At 50.1% G+C, this 21,158-nt stretch overlaps 1 protein-coding gene across 5 annotated transcripts in view; it reads left to right on the forward strand.

Moving 5' to 3' along the window:
- Positions 1-21,158, forward strand: part of LOC111158599 (CUGBP Elav-like family member 2) — a 321,671-nt gene that overhangs the window by 168,550 nt on the left and 131,963 nt on the right. For 4 of the 5 annotated variants that reach the window (XM_022520725.1, XM_022520726.1, XM_022520724.1 and 1 more), the window contains exon 2: positions 3,910-4,106. In XM_022520725.1, coding sequence (XP_022376433.1) covers positions 3,910-4,106 — 197 coding nt within the window. Of the gene's footprint in view, positions 1-3,543; positions 3,738-3,909; positions 4,107-21,158 lie in introns of those variants that run through there. The other variant, XM_022520729.1, reaches the window with a different exon arrangement.

Genomic DNA, 21,158 nt, shown 5'->3' on the forward strand with positions numbered 1-21,158 from the left:
GGGAGCTTGCCTGCATCAGAGCAAAGTGAACCAGCCTGTTGTGGTACCATTAGGATCTCGCGTGGGGGGTCAGCCATGTGGGGTTGGCGAGGGTTAGGGCCGCCTGTCCTGCACAGAGGCTTTTGATTGAGAAGATGTGCTTTAGCGGTAGTTTGTGTAAGAAATAGACGTCGTTGGAACTACTTAAGGGATTGTCAGGCACTTAGCATTTAACGATAATCTTTGGAACGGTTCTTTGCAAAATGGCAAGTAGTTCGGAAATGACGTGTCCGTGTGGGTGAGAGGTGCTCATTGATGTTACCCTGTGGGGATAGAGAGGAAGGGAATCCGTGGAGATGGAGACGTTGTTATGTGATTATTGAGAAAAATGTGTGTTTTAACATAGGCTCGATGGAGTATCAAGTTCAGCATTGACCCCTCCTTTCCATAGATAGTAGAAAGGGGTGTGTGTGTGTGTGTGTGTTTCCCTTAGCATGCCTTTTATTTGGCAGTGTGATTCTAGGGACCCAGCAGGATTTGCTCCTGGCCTTGTCTTCTCTCGGATTTACCCTGAGCCATTCCCTCACAGCCCAAGGGAGACCTGACACAGTGTTCGGCCACATGATGGATTAGAGATGTTTGTGCTTTGGAGCACGTTGGGCCTAGGTTTGAATTCTCCTTCTATAGCATATAAGCCAGTCATCTTAAGAAAGGAACTTAATTCTTCGATGATTGCATCTAGAAAATAATAGTTTCTCATCAGGTTGTTATAAGGATTAGAAATGAGGGTAAAACGCCTCCCACAGCATCTGGCATGTAAACCCTCACTGAAAGATAGGCAATGTTGTTTAGGGGATGAATTGCATTTGAGTCTCCTCTGTGAAAACCTGAGGACTGAGAAGAAGATTTGCAAAGGGTCAGTCATTTCCGAGCGCATTCCGAGTGCAAAGACGCAGTTTAACAGCAGGAGAAGCTCACACTGCTCAGACCCTTCTCCCGGGCTGCATTCCGTATCAGACACCCAACTCTGTGACATGGCATCTGTCACTCCCATTTTTTAAAAATTATTTATTTATTTATTTATTTATTTATTTATTTATTTATTTATTTGACAGAGCGAGATCACAAGTAGGCAGAGAGGCAGAGAGAGAGGGGGAAGCAGGCTTTGCACCGAGCAGAGAGCCTGATGCGGGGCTCGATCCCAGGACCCTGAGATCATGACCTGAGCCTAAGGCAGAGGCTTAACCCACTGAGCCACCCAGGCGCCCTTGTCACTCCCATTTTATAGACGAAGAGTTTAAGGCCCGGAGTGACACAGTTCAAAGGGGTGGCCCGGAATTCAGAGCCCATGCCCTGAGCCCTGACAGCCCGCTCAGATCAGAGATCTGCAGGCATCTCTGCAGGATGGCTGATGGGGAAGGTTTATAAATAGGCACCCACAGAAAGAGCAAAGGCATGAGGCGCCAGCCCTCTCATCAGCTTCCCTTCCTTGAGGCACCCCCATGAGTATTTCTTGAGGAAAGGAGAAAGGCCCCCGTGGGGCAGACAGTGCCGGGATGCTTGCTCTAAGTTCTGCTGTGAGGACTGGTGTACCATCCCCTAAACCCTCCATTGTATTAACTATGCTCTGTACAGACAAGATGCAAGAGCCCCATTTGTGGAACTTCCGTTCCCCCTTAGCTGAGACCTGTGGCAGTGCCTTCTGCTTTTCAGGCTCGCTGACTGTCAGCAGCGGTAACCACAGCCCTTCCTGGCCCAGAACTACATCTTGCCACACTCTCTGCTCCCAGTGAGCTGTGAGCACGACATTCTGTTCTGCGTGGGGCTCTGCCGCCCACACTGTGCGGGAGTCAGCTGGGGGGGGGGCGGTGGGGAGTGGGTTACAGAGTTTACTGAATCCTCCAAGGGCGATTTGTGAAGACGTAGAGGTGCCTGAGAACATGACGAGCGATCATCCCCTACCGCAAACAAGCGTCACCCTGCACCCAAATTGTGGAAGGCAGATTTTGCACTCGGTATTTTATTCGGCAGAACATTTTTTATAACAATAAGTTTGATTAGAGAAAAGCTCCGAAAGTGCTTCAAGTTAAGACAGTCTGATTGTTTATCTCAAGAATTTAAAAAAAAAAAGAAGTGGTAAACTGGGAGGGGTCAGAAGAAGTGGAAATCGGAGCCAGGACCTAGTGAAGAGTATTTGCTGTCATTTTCCTCTCAGGATTAAATTGAATTCAAGATTTCTCCTCTCCACAGGCTTTTTGTTTGTCTTTTAGCCATCACGCAGGGTCTTTTTTATCCGGAGCTTGGGGCGACCCGAGCTAGGTCCACAGTGGACGGAAGGTACTCTGGTGGTCTTTGATTGTGGGCTTTAACCTAATAAGGAACCCCGCTTAAGATCCTTGAGTGTCTTCTCATTATTTCCCCCAGGCTACCCGGAAATAAGTTTTAGTCCCTGTGGCCCCTTTTTGACCTTTCTGCCTCCTGAGCTGGGGGCTGGCAGTGGCCATGGAAGTGGCTCCGTAGGTACTGTATCTGCCCGCCGTGTACTTGCTTGGGTCCATTTTATTTTCACAGGATGGGATGTGAAGTCAGGAACCCAGTACTGCCAGTGAATGCCGCTCAGGGCATTCAGCCTTGTCACTTGGCAGAGTGGATGGGTTTAGGGTACATTCAGGAGAGTCGGGGTGGGGGTGGGGGGCGAGAGGAAGGAGGTAGGGGATTTTGCTTTACTGTTTACTGCAGCTCAAATAGAAGGGATCCAAAGTTAAAAAAAAAAAAAAAAAGAATGCCTTCATCATCATATTACATGACGTTGACTAGAACGGCAGAACTCTAAAACTGAGCGTTCTCTCTTCCAAATGACGGTTTTGGAAAACAGCATTAAAGAAGACTGATATGTAAAAGCTCATGGTCTCGCTCTTTGTATCAGCCCCAAATATTGACTGAAGCCAGGAGAAGAAAAGGCAGACTTTCCTCTTTTCTCTCCCAAACGTGTGATTGTTTAGAACTCAAGTACAACATCTGGAAGTCAGATATACAGAGAGCAATTTATGGAGTGTGAAAGATTTGAAATATTCAGTGTCCTTTAGTGGGAACTCAACTTTCTGGGGCTGCATTTTTTTTTTTCCAGCACAAAGCAGGCATTTCTGAGATGGCCTTTGCCTCTCTGAATTAAACCCTTTGTGCCTGGATCCCATAAACAATGTGCTTTTTAAATGGGAGCCCCCTCCCTGCCCGGCCCTTTTCTCCAGCGTGGGCAGCCAATGAGCTGCGCCGAGCCGCATTGCTGGAGCACTTTCCATTCTGAGCAGCAACAACGTCCTAATTTGATGCACACATGGATGCCTCGCGCACTGTGCAAATTCATCACCAACGTCTTGCATTAGTCATCTGACGGACTGCCAAGTGTTTCATTTTCTTTTCATGTGACTTTATTATTACCACCTCTCTCCTCTCTTCCAAAACCCTCCAAAAGGCGCGGGGGGCGGGGGGGGGGGCGGGGGGGGGGAGAATCCAACAGAAATCCAGCCCTCCCCTTCTTTGCACACGAGAGCCAGCGTGGGGCTGATAAGGCTGCCGATGCGTTGGTGGCAGCCTTGCAGAGCGAGACCTGCACTTAACTTGCAGCTGCCTCCCGAGCTTCAAGATGTCCACGCCCCGGGTGACAGCCGGCGGGGCGCTGCCCTGTGCTCGGGCGGCGATGCTGAACCGCAGCCTGCAGTGAGAGCCCGCAGCCGCTGCTGCCGCCGAGCAACCTAATGGTGCCTGTGCTTTGTTTTAGTTCATCAAATTTCTCCGACTCATTAGGCACTTTGCCCCGTGCTCCTCTTCCTCCTCCTTCCGCCTCCCCGCCCCCACCCCCACCCCCATTTTTTTTCTTCCTGTCCCTCACCGTGCAGCCCTAACTCTGGCTCCCGGTTCCCTTTTTGACAGTAACGGCACAGCCAACAAGATGAACGGCGCTTTGGATCACTCAGACCAACCAGACCCAGATGCCATTAAGATGTTTGTCGGACAGATCCCCCGGTCCTGGTCGGAAAAGGAGCTGAAAGAACTTTTTGAGCCTTACGGAGCCGTCTACCAGATCAACGTCCTCCGGGACCGGAGTCAGAACCCTCCCCAGAGTAAAGGTACAGACCGCTGGGGAGGGGTGGGGGTGGGCGCGGGGTGGGGTGGAGGGGGGCGCGCAGTCGGGGGTGCCGGGGTTGGAGGGGTCGGGGGGGGGGGGGCAGGCGGGCCCTGCGGGGCTGCCCAGCGCCCCAGGGAGGGAGGACCACGAGGGGAGCCGCCGCCGCCCCGGGGCTCCGGCCAGCCGGGCTCCTCCCCGCGCCGGCACCCGCGCCCCCGCCCCGCGGCACAGGTGGACCGAGCCGGCCTGGGACTGGGACGCGCGGGAGGGAGGAGTGGCGGGAGCGCGCGGCCGCGCCTCTGTCCAGGCGCGTGATTGCTCTCCCGAGGTCACTTCCTCGGCGGCGCAGGCTCCTCTCCGGCGGAGTGCTTGCCTCTCCCAGGAGCGGTGTTGCTCAGCCTGGCGTTGCGGGAGCGAACTCTTTCTCCCTCTGCCTCCCCGTTCTTGCCGGTGCAATTACCATCGCACTGGACTTTTCCATAGCCTGTGGGGACCCTGAGATGCCTCCCGCACAGTTAGTGCAGTGCCACTGGTGTAAGGAAGAAAGGGTGTACTTTTTCAGAGGGACATCAATTCTTGGGGCTTAGATGGGGATCCTTAAGTGAAATGTGCCTTTTCGGGCGGGAAGAAGCACCCTAGTGGCCTGAAATAGTTAGCACACCTTCAGAAATGCCTGTGGTTTACGCCCTTGCCAGTGGTGAATTTCAAGTGTACAGTCTGGTGGTTTTTACTGCCTCCATTTTAGGACGAGGGTGATGGGGAGAGGGGGTTTCAGTTATTAAAATAGAGATCAGAAACCTCTTTACGGCGCGGAAGCTTCTGTGTACTGGAGACATTCTCTATAGGCTCTGTGCAAACTAAATTTAAAGAAAAATCTTCTCTGCTGCTTGCTACTGTTCAGTCTTTGCGGATGTTCTAACCTTGCTTTCTTATTTTTGTTCTTTCTGTTCTTGATGTCTTGGGCTATCTAACCCTGTCTTCTGAGTGGATCTTGCACTTCGTTTTTCTCTGCTCCTTGGAAATTGGGTCTGCCCTATTAATTTATTTCTCTGTTGCCTCTCAGGAGAGGTCCTGCAAACTCATGGTTGGGCTTTGTACTTGTGGTTGACTTGAACGCATGAACATTGGCACATACTTTTTCTCTGAGCCTCCTTCCTCCTGTCAAGGTGAAGGGAGAGGAGGAAATCATCTTTGAGACTAATGCTTTGTGACCCCGAGAAATGGTGGGCTACCTCATGTTCTCTCTAGCTGCTGCAGTCTGATAGCACTTTGGGGAACCTTTGAAGAATTTTAAAGCCAGCACTCATTTTATAAGGGTGGACAGACACACCTTCAGATTTTGTTCCTAGGACTCTGTTTTCTGTCTCAAGGCGTCTAACACCAATAGTGTTCTTGGCTTACGTGGGATTTTGTCCCCACAAACTCGATTGTCCCGTAATTTGAAAAAAAGAAAATCACCTACCTAAAATTTAGTAGGATTAAAAATGTCACAAATTGGGGCAACATTGAGAAGGTTGTCGATAATATTCCTGAATTATTTACCTGCATTACTCCCAAATGGAGAAGACTAGAATTTGTTTTAATATGTAATTTCCGTAGTATCCTACTGGAGGAAAGATGGTACAGTGCACCAGACTAGTGCTAAAGAGTCCCCAAATAAGGGCCGGAGAACAAGGCCAGGGGCAGTAAGTGAGGGTTTTGGAGCCGTGGCCATACTTCATCCCAGTCCAGGAAAACATACCTCCAAATTTCAGTTTGTCAGCATTTTTCAGGATGACCTCTAACATATGTGATCAAAGCTCATTTCTTCTGTTGCCTGATTACTTGTGTTTTATTTGACACAAAGCCTGCCTTAGCCAGAAGACCCTCCTTTCAGTCAGAAAAGTGTGCATGGCCTAGTGCTTCTACCATTTTCTCTCTTTTCCCCAGCGTTCCCCTGAACACTGTCTTGACCTGGCCGTGCTTGAGACTATACATTTTGTTGACCTCATTCACTAGGTCTTACAACCAGCCTCATTTAAATAGTTGGCATAAGCCCACTGTCTTGGAGGGGGGAGGAGGCCAGAGGAGGGAACCAACTTTTTTGAGCATGTAGGCTACGCACCGGGCTGTTTTAGGAGTCCATTCCTTTAGGTCTTGCGAAAATCCTGAAAGTAGGTGTTGTTGGTCACATTTTAGAGATGAGGAAATGGAGGCTCTGTGGAAGTTAAGCAACAGCCCCGCGGACTCAGCTAGTACGTAGCAGAGTAAGAAATTGAACATGTTCCTCCTGTCTTTGTGCGCTCTCCCGCCATGTGCTCACCTCGCGGAGATGAGGCCACACACCAGCTTTGCGCCATGTCAGGGTGTGGGTCAGAGGCCTTCTCCTGTACCTAAATGCTCCCCCAAATGAAGGGAAGGAATTCTGCCTTTCACGAGCAAGGTTGATTTGGTCCCTGCCTTCGCGTTTGGTTTTCATGCTCACGGGTTTAGATCGTACAGGATTCCAACCCATGGTACCATGGGATAGAAGCTACAGATGAAATCATTCAAATCTTACCTCTGGAAATATAGGTCAATTCCCATTACTGCGGACTCCAAATCTCACATCAAATATTGCTTGAAGGACGTGGGCCGTCAGCCAAAGCTTGAAAGGATTTTTGTTACACAGATATCTCTGTTTTAACGGTGTTTGTTGTGATGGGATTTGAGCTGCATAATGACATTCCCTTCAGAGGATTACAGCCCTTAGCCACTTGCGGCCACAGCTTGTCTCGACCTCATACCTGTGTGCGCCACGCGGTATTTTCCTGTGCACACGTGCCGTGGGACCTCACGTTTGCCCTGGTCCAGACTCTGTCAGCAGAGTATGGTCACCATGTCTTCCCAGGGCTGATGGCACAGCTTCAGGTAACAGAATTTTCTACATAACCGTGGTCTGAATGATCTACACAGGCCTCTTGGTGTGGCCTCGAGTCATTGCCTCCCTGACACGAGTGCTTCCAAGGAAGGAGACAAAATCAGGTCATTACCTAATCCAGGTGCATTAGGTTTTTCCTGTCATTGCGCACCTGATGTCCTTAAGCCTTGAAGCATCAGAACTTTCTTCTGTATTTTTAAGGCATCCTCTAACAGTTAGAGCCCAGACTGTCTGTGCCTTCTCCCTATTAATGTATGCATTGGCTTAGCAGAGTCAGCAACTCGGGGGAACCCAGCTCAGTGAACTGTCCCATGTCCCGCGACTCATGGAGATGATGTTTTATTTGGAGCTGTTGGTCAAGTCTATGGGTGGTGGGAGATACCACCCCGTAGTTCAGAGCACTGGTTTTGAAGTCAGACAAGCCTAAATTCAAGTTCTGGCCCTACCACGCCTTGCGCATGTTACCTAATCTCCATCTGAGGAGGGAGGCTCCGCTCCTGGGGTGGCTGAGATGAAGGTGGGAGGAGCTTGCGTGGCGCTGCTGACTATTACAGGGGCTGTTATCATCGCTGTCCCCAGGAACCTGCGATCTAATAGGGACAATGAGGCCAGCGCACAGGGAACGATAATATTGGAGACCATGGGATAAGGATGAGAAAGAGGGGCCTGTTTGAACTCTGGAAGCTCGGGGAGGGAATGAATACTTAGCAGCTGCGGAGGCAGGAAGACATGGCATCTTTTCCACATCTCCAAAGAGAAAAACAGGATTTCCTTAAGTAAAGACAGTATTGAGCATTACAGGTGGATGGACGGGCCTGATTTCAAGCATGGAGGTGGGACGTGTGGGGCAGGTTCTGGGAGCTGTGAATCCTGCCAGAGTCCAAAGGAAACATGAAGTCCATGAAATGAAATGCCAGCGGGGAAGGTCACGACACCTGGGAACAGAGGCCGGAGCCAGTTCTTAGAAGGCCTTCCCTCTCAGGCTAGAGTCTAGAATTTGATGGGAGAGACCGTTGAGGGTCTGCGAAGGCCATGGCAGTGCGGGGAACAGGGACCAGGAGACCGGTGAAGTGTGTCGGCTGCCGCCCACGGGGCCTGAACAGAGATGCTGGTGGCCGTGGCGACGGCGTGTCCTGAGTGACACAGACATGGCGGTGGTGGAAAGAAAGGAGGCTTGATAGCTCAGCTGAGGCGGGGCTGAGCCGGAGGGCTTGGCCTGAACCGGGAGGCGTGGGGAAGCAGCAGCAGCGGAGGGAATGGGAAGGAGAGGAAGCCTGAGTTCAGCTTTCAGCCCGTTGAGTCTGCGGTGCCACGGTAGCGTCAAGAAGGATGTGGGCTAAGGAGAGCCACTGGCTTTGGTGGCCGGGAGGGTGCGAGAGCGTTTCAGAAGGTGGAGGCCGTGGGTTGTGTAGGTTTACATGTGGGCCTGTGCGTAGAGACTGCCCTTTCTAGTGGGCCAGCCTTTTTTTTTTTTTTTTTCCTTTAAAAAACTAATAAACACATAGAGCAAAAGGACATATTGAAAGCACAAGAAAGACCAGAACCAGGGTGTTTGAGGAGACAGGGTGGCTGAAGGGCACACGGAAAAGGGTAGAAGGGGACCTCAGCTGAGACAGCAGAGCCCTTAGAAGGAAGTAGCAACAAGTACGTTTCAGTGTCCTGGAGCAAAGTGGACAGTACAGGTGCCCCCGTCTTCTCAGGAGACAGGTGGAGGCCGGTGGAACAGAAGGTGTGAGGAGAAGGGATCTGACTTAAAACGACTGCTTTGGAAAAGTCCAGTGTGAAAGAAGAGCGGGGTTGCTGACGAGCAGGGAGGCCCCGTGACCCTGGGAGGGTGAAGACTGGGAGTAGGGCCCTGAGGCTTGGGGCTCTGTGAGCGAGCCCAGACTGGGGATCACCTGTCGCCGGTGAGGCCCTGGACGGGCAGGGGACAAGGTCAGTAAGGGTACCAGAGTGTGGGGACTGTTCCCTGAGACCTGAGGTAGGGGGGCTGGTAAGGGCAGAGGGGACGCTCTGGCCTGGGGCTGGCAGTCGTGAGCGAGGCCCGGTGGGGGTGGTGTGTTCGCAGAGCCCACACCCCGAGCCTCCACGTAGGGGTAAATGCTGTTCCTTGGATCCTTGCTCTCTTGCTCGCTCTATTCTCCCCGAAACCCTGACCCGGGACCCTAGCACCCTGGAAAAACATACTCTGGCACCAGCGCCAGCCACATGGTGCTCCGCTCAGGTGTTCAATGGTATCCTCAAGTGTCGTTACGTTAAATGTTGTTACTCCGATTCTGCAGGGAGGAAAACTGAGGGTCTCAGTGACTAGAACGCAGTCGTTTAACATTTGACATTGGACGGTGAAACCAGGCCCTGAGTCCTGACCCTAGGCCTCACTGATCACCCCTCCCTCCCCCCAACCTTTTTCTGCAACTTCTTACCCCAAGAGAGGCCAGAAACAGGAAGTGGCTGTGTCGCTATCGCTGCGTGCCACAGGCCCGAGGAACAACACTTCCTTTTTTCTTGAAATGTGCTCAGAGGTCGCGGCAGAAGGGTCCGCACAGCTATAGCCCCCGCCGCGCCTGGAGGCCAGAGTGTTCCGGGAGGGAAAAAATTAAATCCCCGGCTCCTCTGGGAAGAGTTACTAAATTTCAAATCAGCAGCTTTGTGGTGGTGGCGGCGCCAGGTGGCATGTCATCTTCTTGATGGTCGGACTGCTACTGGGCCGGCGGGACAGCAGCTCACCTCGGCCGCCCCTGCCCTCTTCCCCTGTGGCGCTGCTCTTCCGCTCTGACCTACCGGGGCTCCCTCCTTCCCTGCCAGACGCCTCTGTTTCAGGCCGCAGGAGCTCACTGATAGCCTCGAAGTCTGGCCTCCTCTCTAGGGGAAGGACGAAAGGCACCAAAACCCAATCGTACACATTTCAGAATTTGACAGGAAGATAGCCCCCCTCCCACCCCAACCCCAGTCCAGAAGATTCTCCCGTGTTAGGGTAGAATGAGAGCAAACTCCAGAACCTGTAAGGGGATTAGAACTATGTGTTATCTTAAGCTCCTTCAGAGAATGCCTCTCAGTTTCCTTTATCCTTACAGTAACACTGTCACAAGCTCCCTGTGGTTTGTGCATTCAGCGAGGGGACAATTGGGCTTGCTGCCTGTATGGTCTGAGGAGAGGTGACATCTTCTCAAACTTTAATCTTTAAAATGTGAAAGGCTGCAGAGAACACCTTTGACCTTTTTATGGAAGTTATCCCATTGGAGGACTGGGGTGGGAGTGTTTTCACGGTTCATGCCTCTCCTTTCTTCCTCAAAGAACTCTCATCAGAAACTTCCCTTAAGTACCAGAAATGGACTTGGAACCAGTTTATTTAAGTGATGTCATCTCAAAATCCGTAATTGAGAAAGAATTCAAAACGCAACAAGGTGAACCAATTTTACATTTCAGTGCATGCAGGTAGTTACAGGATTTCTGCCCTAAATCTCTTGGAAACTGGGGTTGCTGCCCTCGATTTTCTGGGACAGGCCCAGTTTGGGTAATGCTCTCTCAGTGGCCCACAGGAAGGATCTTTCATCCTGAATTAATTTTACGTTAACGGAAATCGCTGTGTAACTTCCCGTGCCATCTTTTCGTTGTTGGCTGACCGAGGTCCTATAGGATAAATGTAAAAGGTGGTCAGAATTTTTCTATTCATGCAGGCAGGGATCCTGATCACGTGCCTATGAGAGGAGAGGTTCGGTAGTTTTATCATATGGCTCTATGAAAGATTTAACAATTCATTGTTTTTTTGTTTGTTTGTTTGTTTTTTGTGTTTTTTTGTTTTTTTTTTTAAGATTTTATTTATTTATTTGACAGAGATCACAAGCAGGCAGAGAGTCAGGCAGAGAGAGAGGGGGAAGCAGGCTCCCTGCTGAGCAGAGAGCCCGATGCGGGGCTCGATCCCAGGACCCTGGGATTATGACCTGAGCCGAAGGCAGAGGCTTTAACCCACTGAGCCACCCATGCGCCCCAACAATTCATTGTTTTAAATGGACTTCTACATTATTCTGACTTATGCAGACTGTACCCACAGTGCTGATGGAGATAAATTAAGAAAAATGTTAAATTAGTCTCCTTTGGGTTACAGTGAGAAGGACTCCCCTTAAATGCCCCCTCCCCCACCATTCTGATGCTGACATTCCCTGGACCATGCCTGTCTAGCTCAGCTCTGAATTTCTGTCCCTTCTATCAAAGGGCAGCTTCTCCCCCAGCAGATAATATCTGTCTTGGTCATACTTTGATCCTTACATCTCTGGAGAGGAAAAGAGGAAGAAAAGGAAGGAGGGAGCCACAGAGGACACACAGAGAGAGCCAAATTCAAGGAAGGAAAGAAACTACTTAAGGCTGCTTCTAACCATTTTGTCTTCTCCTCTGTATGGGACATGGGCTGGTCCCCAGCCATCTGGTCCCAAGATAGGCTAAAGTAATAGGATTTAGCAACAGATTGGTGGAGAAAAAGGTTTACTTTTCTGGAATCAACGTAATAAAAGAATAAAGAAAACAGGCTCTAGATGAGAGGGGAATGGATTTTTTTGGTAGAAATTTACATGAAAAGTAAGCCCAGGGCTCCATGGCCTCTGTCTGTTGGGATCCTTCCAACACATGTTACAGGTTGACTAGAACAACAAAATCTAGATGATCTCACAGTTTGCATTTCCCATTGAGTGTGTTGTACTTTGCCAGCCTAGAGGTCTTATTTGCCTTTTTATTTGCCCCCAATGAGATTTCTCCACATTAGACTTGTTCTCCCATCAGTTACACAAGTGAACCACTCTGGCTTACCATACGGTGGGTCGTTATGAAACCATCTTTGGAAATGACAAGACCAGGTTCCCAGTCAGAAAGACCATATTTTCTTAGAGTCAGTTGCTCTGAAACACATATCCGTGGCTTGAGAGCTGGCGTGCATGACCTGCCCTCCCTTCCTCACTTCCACTCCGAAGACCCCAGATGATCAGGCAGTCAGGTGGAAAGCTTAGCTTTCTTCCTCCTTCAAGCTTTGCTTCTAATTAGAATTTATCATTAACCATAGTTAAGTTAGATTTTAGAAGTGCTTAGAATGCTGGCATTAAAAAATATAAATAAAGTCATTATATACCTTGTGAAAAAGCGTATTGTCTTTAATCATCCTAGCCATGGTGAAATGCACAGTGCTGTTAGGACAGCTACAGCCCTTCCTCCTGTGTTCTTAGATGCTTCAGAGACTGAGTCTTTTTCTAGGACATATGGCCCCAGACACAGGATTTAGGCACGAGGTCTCAGGTTCTTTGTTCCTTGTCCGAACTTCGCTGATCCTGAGATCATTCACTCACCTGCTTTCTTCTCTGATCCTGACTAGCCCAAACCTCCTGTGAGACCCAGTCTCCTTCCAGACACAAGAGTGCCAGGATGTGCTGCTAGGAATACATGTACAATAGTCACATTGACCTTCACGACCGTTGGAAATGAAAAAGGGTTGAAAAGAGAATTGGCCAAATGGTGGGGGGGGGGAGAGGTAGAAGGTAGGCTAAAGTAATAGGATTTAGCAACAGATTGGTGGAGGTTTTCATATTCTGGTAACAGAAATGATGGGTGATAGTCCTTGGGCTTTCAGGATACTTGGTCAAGAGAACTGGAAACGTTCTGACCCTTGCTGTGAAATTCAGTGGAAAATCAAACATTAGGTATCTCGGTGTACAGGAGGTATCATGCTAGAGAAATTTTCAGTGAAGAGGTTGGTTATATGAATTAAAGAATTAGGGCCTTCCAGGGTGCGAGGGTATTTTCCAGTCGACTTTGGTGAGCACAGGCAATGGGGAAGGGAGCACATCATAAAGGCATTCGTGGCAGGATGAATGATGGGGTACACGGATTTCTCAAGGCCCGTGGACAGACACGTAGGCAGAAGCGTCCAAGCAGCTTTCTGCTCCAGATGGAGAAGAGAGCTAGTTCGCTGAACAGGGTCGGGTTGTAATGGTAAAAACTAATGGGTCTGGGAGAACGAGCCTGGCAAGTGAAACACCACAGGCATAGGTATACGGATCGATATTTTTTCACTCTCTATGTAAATTACTGAGAAAGATGCCCCTGATCCAGTTCCCACGTTCGGGCATTCATTTCAATTGGAGAAACCCAATCAGAGAAATCTACTTTGGACAGTGATGGGTTTAAAGAATAAAGAAATGTAATTTCTCTATTTCCATTAAGGGGATCATAAATTGGAATCAGAGATGAATTAAAGGATTGAAAGGGAGTATCCGTTCATCACACTCCTTGATTGACCCAGAAGCTGATCATTATAAAGTATGTGGGGGTGTGGCAGGCCTTCAGTCTGTGGGGTGAGTCCTGCAGCCCAGCACAGGCCTGGCTTGATACTTGTCTCTCCGTCGTGGTTCCGCTGTCATCGGCAGTGTTCAGAGTCTCTTGCCTGCTAGGCCCATGAATCACTGCTCCTTTTTTTTTTCTTTTTTCCTTTTTCTCCCCCCCAAAAAATTGCTTCCTAAATTCCTATAGTTTAAGGGGAGCTGCATCATAGACACTGGAGGGACACAGTCGTAGGGACCGTGGGGGACGCAAGAGACAATGCCTCCAACAAGTTCATGGTCAAAACGATCCACGAATGCTAAATGTTACGAATGGAGATAGCAGGTGTCAAGTGGTAAAGAACAGGTAAGCTGCCACCTTGCCCAAAGAGCTTTTTTGCTCTGCTCTAGGCCGCTGTGCCGGTATCAGGAAATGGTATTGAAGATGGATCAAGGAGACGGAGGCTTTCCAGAGGAGAGCAGCAGCATGATTCACAGAGGTCTAGGACGGTGAGCCCATATGGAAAGGTCCAGGAGGTTAACTTAAAAGGCCTGAGAGCGTTGAGTCACAGGAATGAAAAGGGAGGAAGGCTATAGCAAAACATGAAAAGAGAGGGATTGTGCTCTCAAAAAAAAAAAAAAAAAAAAAAGGAAAGAATATGATTGAACTTTTGAAGATGCTTAAGTATAGAGCAAGGCTATATATAGATGAGGTCTTTGAATTAATGCTAGACCCCTGGAATCTGCTGCTCAGACTTAAAATGTTGGCACAGCAGCAAAGTGTAGAGTTTGAGCCAAACTTTGACACAGAAGAGGTGGCGAACTCAGAACATGATGAAAGTTACGGAGATGGCCGGCCCGCTGACCCCCGGCCCCCAGCAGTGGGCCTCCGGCCGGCGCTCTCCTAAGGCCTCATGCCTGGCTCTTTTGTAGCAGGGATTGGAGCCTTGAAAGCCCTGGATCCTGTTTCATGTCGACAAGAAAAGATGAAAGATGTGGCCCGGAAATCTAATGCCGTGTTTGCCGAAGCGCCATCACGGGGCCATAAACGTTTATCAGCCCCTACTGTGTGCAAGGCGTGGCACTCCAGGCTGGGGACAGACAGACGAACAGGCCATGTTCTTTGCCCCAGAAGGAGAGGAGGAATGGGACAGCAGGAAAGACAGGGTGGCCATGAGTTCTTTGAAAGCAGAGAGTCGGCTTGGGTGATGCAGTGTCCATTTTGTGCATAGGAACACCGTCTCTTTGGGAAAGGACACGCCAGTGGCCGCATGTGCAGGAATCTTTGGCTGTTTGTGTAAGAAAGGTGAAGGGAGGGAGTTCGGGGGAGAAGACGTCCAATGTTTATTTTCCAGCAATGGGCCCCCGATATCCTTTCCCCTTTTTCGTTGTCTTTAATTTTCCCACTTCTTTCTCCTCCCTGGAGAGTATTGAGGTCAGGACGAGGCTAATGTTTTCGCTAAATGAACCTTCTGGAAGGCTCCCCATAAAATGCCAAGTGGTTTGCTGCTGTCCTGTAGGAGAGCACAGATGTGGGTGATGCGTCTGCAGGCCCTCGGTCCCCTCTTTCCGTGGAGCGTCTGTGGTTCACGGTCCTCTGGAAGGATGTCTGCCCCAGCCTGACGCAGCTACGTCCAGCTGGCGCTCCAGAGTGACCGACAGCCTCATCCGTGTAGGAGGCGTGCGTGTGCGTGTGCTTGTCGTGTACTTACACAACACACACATCTGTTTTAAACTTTGTGGTGACCCAAAGTACGTTTCTTCCAACACCGTTTCTTCAGATGGTTGTGTCCTTGCCTGCATGGGCGACCACTGCAGAATAAATTATTCATAGAATATTGAACGTAAAGTGCCTCTTGCAGGGCCCAGCCTGTGGTGGGGAGCGGATAAAGGACAGGAAGTAGCATAGCGTAGCGAGAGCCCGAGAAGACAGGGATGGGGAAACCGTCATGGCCTCCAGACTTCGTAAACTGTGTGTTAGGAAGACTGTGCAAAATTTTGTGTGCGCAGACACCTCCTAATGCTTCTTTCTCAACTAGTTTGCTAGGAAATACTGGACGTGATTTCAATAGGCATTTTACAGGGAACAAAAAGAACATGGCGGGAGGGGGCAAGGGGAGGGGTCATCAGTAAAAACCAGTGATCTCTGGAGACAGAGTATAAATGTTGGCAAAACAAATATTTGAAACTCTGTAGCGGGCCGCGTACGGATTCCAAACCCAAGCAGTTATTCAGAATTCTTGGTCCTCATGTCCTGGCCTCGAGGACAACAGGCTCTTTCAGAATAATTGTGTCTGATTATCTTGCTTTGGCCCAAATTTCCATGGACTCTGGATAATAACTCTAGGCCTTACGTCATGTTGTTCGGCACACTGGGCTCTGTTTAATATTGAGACACGTTGTAGTAACTGACACCAGCATAACACGGAGTCAGTGCAACCCAGTAAACAGGTAAAGTTCCTCTTTTTCATTTCTGGGCTGCTGCTTAAAGATTCTCCTTCAAGTCAGGTTGGTGGGTGTTGGTATAGCTGGGCGCTCGGTCTTTGTTTATGTGTGCGTGTGTACGTGAATATTTTGTAAAGAATTTTCGGTTATTCAAAAGAGGATGTGAACCAAGCTGTTTGGATGTGTTAAAAAAAAAAAAATCAATGGAAAGCATTGCCTAATTCATAAACCCCCGCCATGCAGGAAACATAGCTCTCCTTCACACCTCCCACTTCCTTTATACTGGGTGGGGGGTGAGCCAGATCAACTTGGTTTCACTCTCTAGATCAAATAAAAGATGTCAACGGCAGAACAGCAAGCAGGGTTCTCGTGTCTTGAGTCCTCTGTAAGGTGCTCATGAGTTGTCCGGGCAGATAGGACATTTTGAGATAAAGGATCACTGGTTTTGCCCTTTGTCTTTAGGACTGAATGCTGTCTTGTTCGTTTGGGGCGGGGATGCTCGTTATTAGCCAGGAAGGGTCGAAGAGGGCCCTTCCTCTGCCCGCCCTGCCCCGCGTGTTCTCCCTGGGGCTGGGATGGAAGCTGGAGAGAGGGATGCAGGCAGATGCAGTCTCCGTCAGCCCTGGGTGAGGCCGTGGTGTCCCGCTGGTGGTCTTAAGGGACAGCCACCCAGTGGCTCGATAAACCAAAACCTAGTTTGGGAAAATACTGTTTCTCAGCAGGGTGGGTGAGAAGACCTCAGAGATGAGTGTCGAGGTATCTTCTGAAGGGTGAGACGGATCACTGAACCTAAGGTAGTCCTCTGAGAGCTGCTGCCTTCTACCTGCCACTCCCCCCCCACCACCCGGCCCGCTTCCGCGCCCCCAGCGAGCAACAGGGCTCAGGCGGAACCAGGAAACGCAATTTCCAGGCTCGGGCCTCTCTCGTCCCTGCCAAGCCCACTGCTGAGTGTGGCACTCTCTTTGTCAAGTGGACATCTGTCTAATGGGAACTGGGTTGTGACCACCAGTTCATTTTACGCGGGGCCCCGTACAGCTGCCAGATGGTGGCAGGGCTTAGCTGTTTTGCAAGTCCAATACGGGTCGCGTGCCACCCCCCCGGGGGGGGGCGGCGGGCACCCGAAGGGGTCCCGCCACCGCGCCCGCGGCCCCGCAGAGGCAGTGCCTCCGAGAGCCCAGGCTTTGCTCTCATCTCCCGGAAGGAAGACTTCAGGGAAGGTAATGAATAAATTAAAGCCACATTTTTAAAAAATCAGGTCTGTGGGGTTTTCCTCGCTGTCTAATTGTTCGCTAATCTGGACTTAGGAGAACAGTTTTTAAGTGGGACACGTCAGGCTTTTACTGCACAGATTAAACTCCAAGGCAAATAAAACTGTGACAGCTTAAGAGGCCACCGGAAGTCTGCGTCCGGTGACAGAGTTGGAGCTTTAAAGCTAGGCCGATGGGTCGTTTGGAGGCCTGCCTCCTCCCTCGAGGGTACCGTGCCCAGAATGCTCAGACGAGAAGAGCCAGGCCTGCCTCTCTGTGGCCCGCTCTTTGCCTGCATTAGCCGAAGAAAACCCACCGGTCGGACTGCCCTAGCAACACGGAATGCTGTGTGGACACAATATTCCGAGCCATGTTCGCCATGAAAACGCTTTATTTTTAGAACACTTCAAAGCGAGGAAACCGTTAAGCCCTATCGCATCCTCTCCCCCCCCACCACCAGCCACTTCCCCCACTGCCCCAGGCAGAGCACACCCCCACTTTACGAAAGAGGAACCTGAGACAAAGATTAAGTGATGTTTGGAGCGAGGCTGATAATGCCAGGGAAAACTGCTGATCTGGTCTTAAAATCGAACACATCCTTCGGAGTAATTTTTATAATGCGCCTACTTCTTTTACCTACGCCATGTGGGTTCCATATGACCTTCCATCTAAACCTTAATATTATATGTGGAGTTCAAAAGACAATTTAGCTTCCCATTTACTTCCCTGGCATTCATTCAAATAAAAATAGGCACATAATACCACACCGTAAAAATCAAAGCCCCGGGCACACTTTGAAAATCTTGGAGAATTTATAGTACTTATTTTCATAAGTATCTTTCATGCTACGAGCATAAATTTCCTTGTTAGAAGGCTGTGTCTTTTTTAATCTCTGAAACGCCTGTGCCGAGCTCAGTGCTGGGCCTGAAACGGGCACTCGGAATTAGCTGCAGATTGAACGGATGGGGGGCTACTCCGTCTCTCTGATCAGCACCGACGTGCCCATTTTTGCAGTTACTGCGGAGAAGCGGAGAGAGGCTTTTCATGGCTCTTAGAATGTGCTTTAAGAGCCTTCTGTGCCAGGCAGTGTGCACCGTAGGGTCCTGGGGATGCAGAGAAGGAAGGTGTGGCCCACGGCCGCAGGGAGCTCAGGGTCTGGTGGGGGGATGCTGGGGTGCCCAGGGGTGCCCTGCTCTGAAACGGAAACCTTTCACTCTGTCCCTTGGGATGCCTGCCCCCAGGTCACCTCTGTCGACACCCCAAATATACAGGCCCAGGGCTCCCTTACACGAGGCTCTACTCATTAGCCTGCTTATCAGCAACATGGTGTCAGGGGGAAAGAAAAAAAAGACAAGGCACTGAAAGAGTTTCCTCAATCGTAAAACCCTGTGCAGATGTGAGATGCGATGGATGGTTAGGTGCGTGCTTTTCCCGGTGCAGGTTGATCTCTGTGCCATGTTTCGCTTTCGCTCACCCTTTCCTACCACATCACCTGCCGGCTCCAATAAAATACTATTGGAATTGGCCCGTGGTCAAACCAGAAAGGCTCCATGGCTCTGGGGTGCCAAATGGGGGCGGGGGAGTGCTGAGGATGAAACGCTAGTTTCTGACCCACCTCCCCAGGCTACTTGGCTTGTGACCAAGAGCACGTTACTTGACACCCCCGTGCCTTGGTTTCCTCATCTACAAAATGGCTCTGATAGTCCGCAGGTTCGCAGAGATCATACGCAGAGCCCTCAGCCCAACAGCACATTAGTACTCCCCGTCCCCTCGAGGAGAGGACACTGAAACCCGCTTCTGCCAGCAACACCCCCGCATACAGCCTGCGGTCAGCACCAACTAGCCTCTCAGTAAGAGTGGGGTCGGTACTCAGTCGTATGAACCCCAAAACAAGTGATCTTTATGTGGAGTCCCTGCCCCCGCGCCAGGTCCTGCGCTAAGGGTGACGGTGTCACAATGTTACAAGGTCCTGTGATCGCACAGATGCTCGCAACACTCCTAGAAGGCAAATACTATGTACTGAGCCCATGTTACAGCTGGGAAAACAGCGACTGAGCAAACAAACACGTCCTAAGTAGTTTGTCCTGAGAATCCAGCCTCCTGACTGCCTGGCCTCCGGCGTTCCTTAGATCACGCTGGGTGTGTCTGTGTTCTTGGTGTTTGTTATTATGCTGAAATCATCCATTTCACTTCAAAAGGCACACTCCTCTGGCATCTCTGTACTCCTGCCACTTGGCACAGCGGGTAACCAACAGGTGCTTAATAATGTTTGTTGAACAATATTGAATTCTTCCCCAAGCACTCCTTGGCTTTCGGCAGCCATGCCTTGTGTCTCGTCCGTCTTCTCTACCTAGAGTGTTATTTCTTCTTCTTCCCTATTCCGATTGCTTATATGCTGGCCTTTCAAAGGCTAATGCAAGTGTCATTTCATCCATAGACGCTCCTTTTGGAAACCCCACTAGAGTCATGTCCTTTCCACTGAGATCCCCGGGACACCCAGCACCCCATGCACAGTGCTTTCGGTGTCACGCTGCAGTTGCACGGGCACTCATCTTACTGAACTGGAAGCTTCTGGCAGGCATTCAGGGGCTATTTCAGTCCATCAGCACACCTTCTAGAACCTCACAGAACTTTTTTACGACCGAGCATTCAAACCGTCCTGGGCATCAGTTGTGTGAGTGTTTGCAGAACATTCGAGGGAAAGAGCTCCTTTTTTCCCTCCAGCCTCGTCCACCTGTTTTTTCCTCCTTTATCTTTCCATGGCACGTTGAAATAGGGGGTCCCATTGCATTCCCGGTTTTGAATCAGCTGGTGGGCGCTCCACGGAGCATGGAAATATATTGTTTCAACTGAAGCAACGGAAGTAAGAGAATCATTTGAGGGTGTCACTGTAGTGTGAAAAGCTTTGACGTTTAAAATAAAACAAGGGGGACGCCTGGGTGGCTCAGTTGGTTAAGCGGCTGCCTTCGGCTCAGGTCATGATCCCAGCGTCCTGGGATCGAGTCCCACATCGGGCTCCTTGCTCAGCAGGGAGCCTGCTTCTCCCTCTGCCTCTGCCTGCCATTCTGTCTGCCTGTGCTTGCTCTCTCTCCCTCTCTCTGACAAATAAATAAATAAAATCTTTAAAAAAAATAAATAAAATAAAATAAAATAAAATAAAACAAGGAAGGAGAAAAGCAGTTGATTCTGTAGCTAGAGTCTCCTGCAGGGACAGGCTCCGCACCCTCAGAGCAGCGCGCTCACCTGAAACCCCGCCAGACTTACAGATGTTTCCTTTGGCTCGGGCGCGAGGAGCCACACTGCCATTCTCAGGAACAGTTCCATTCTGGCAGGGACTGATGTAACATGGAATGGGGCAGCCAACAGAGAAATGACTTCATAGGTCTTACCCATTTCTGGTTCCTTAGATCCTGGGGCACACATGGCTCGTTCCCTCCGCGTTTTCATACATCACTTTATTCACTTTGTGCCAACACATACAGCTTTTTATGAGCCTGGGAAAGCTCCACTCTGCCGAGTGTGAGATGAGGACCTGGTGGGTTTCACCTCTGGGCGAGAGCCTAGAAATTCCCTGAAGGTCACATGTAGGTGAATGGAACTCTTCCAAACTGGGGTTTTTCTTCCCTCCGGGACTCAGATTATAACACAGAAGAAAATGTATCCACCCAGGAGGGCCGAGGGAGGGGGGTGAAATTGAAGGGAGGGAGGGAACGTCCCAAGGCTGTGTCTCTTGCCTCTGATCTCTAGCCTGAGGGTTTTAAACTGCCCCTTGGAATGAGATGTCCCGCTGGCACACACCATGCCTACAGCTCGAATGCGCCTGTCTTCTGCTGCTTGTCCCTGTCGCTATTGATGGTGCCACCTCCTTCCTGTCAACCAAGCTCCGGATCTCCAGAGCTTGAATCTGTTGCAGTCTTCTAGCAGTTCTTTTCCATTCCTCCCTCAGTGTTCCGTCTTCTCAAAGTACTGTGTGTCGACCCAGTAGCCTCCCAGACGCATAATAAATACAAAATACAATGGACACTACCACACTTTTCAAATTTAGTATCTTGCAGTCTGGGTCCACCTCTAAAGCTATCACCACAAGGAAAGGAACCTGCTCATTATCCCAGCAACTTCTTCCTTTTCTGTTGCGATCCCTTCCCTTCCCCACACCCAGACAG

The sequence above is a fragment of the Enhydra lutris genome, unplaced genomic scaffold, assembly GCF_002288905.1.
Source record: "Enhydra lutris kenyoni isolate GAN:26980312 unplaced genomic scaffold, ASM228890v2 scaffoldscaffold61, whole genome shotgun sequence".
NCBI classification, from domain to species: Eukaryota; Metazoa; Chordata; class Mammalia; order Carnivora; family Mustelidae; genus Enhydra; species Enhydra lutris.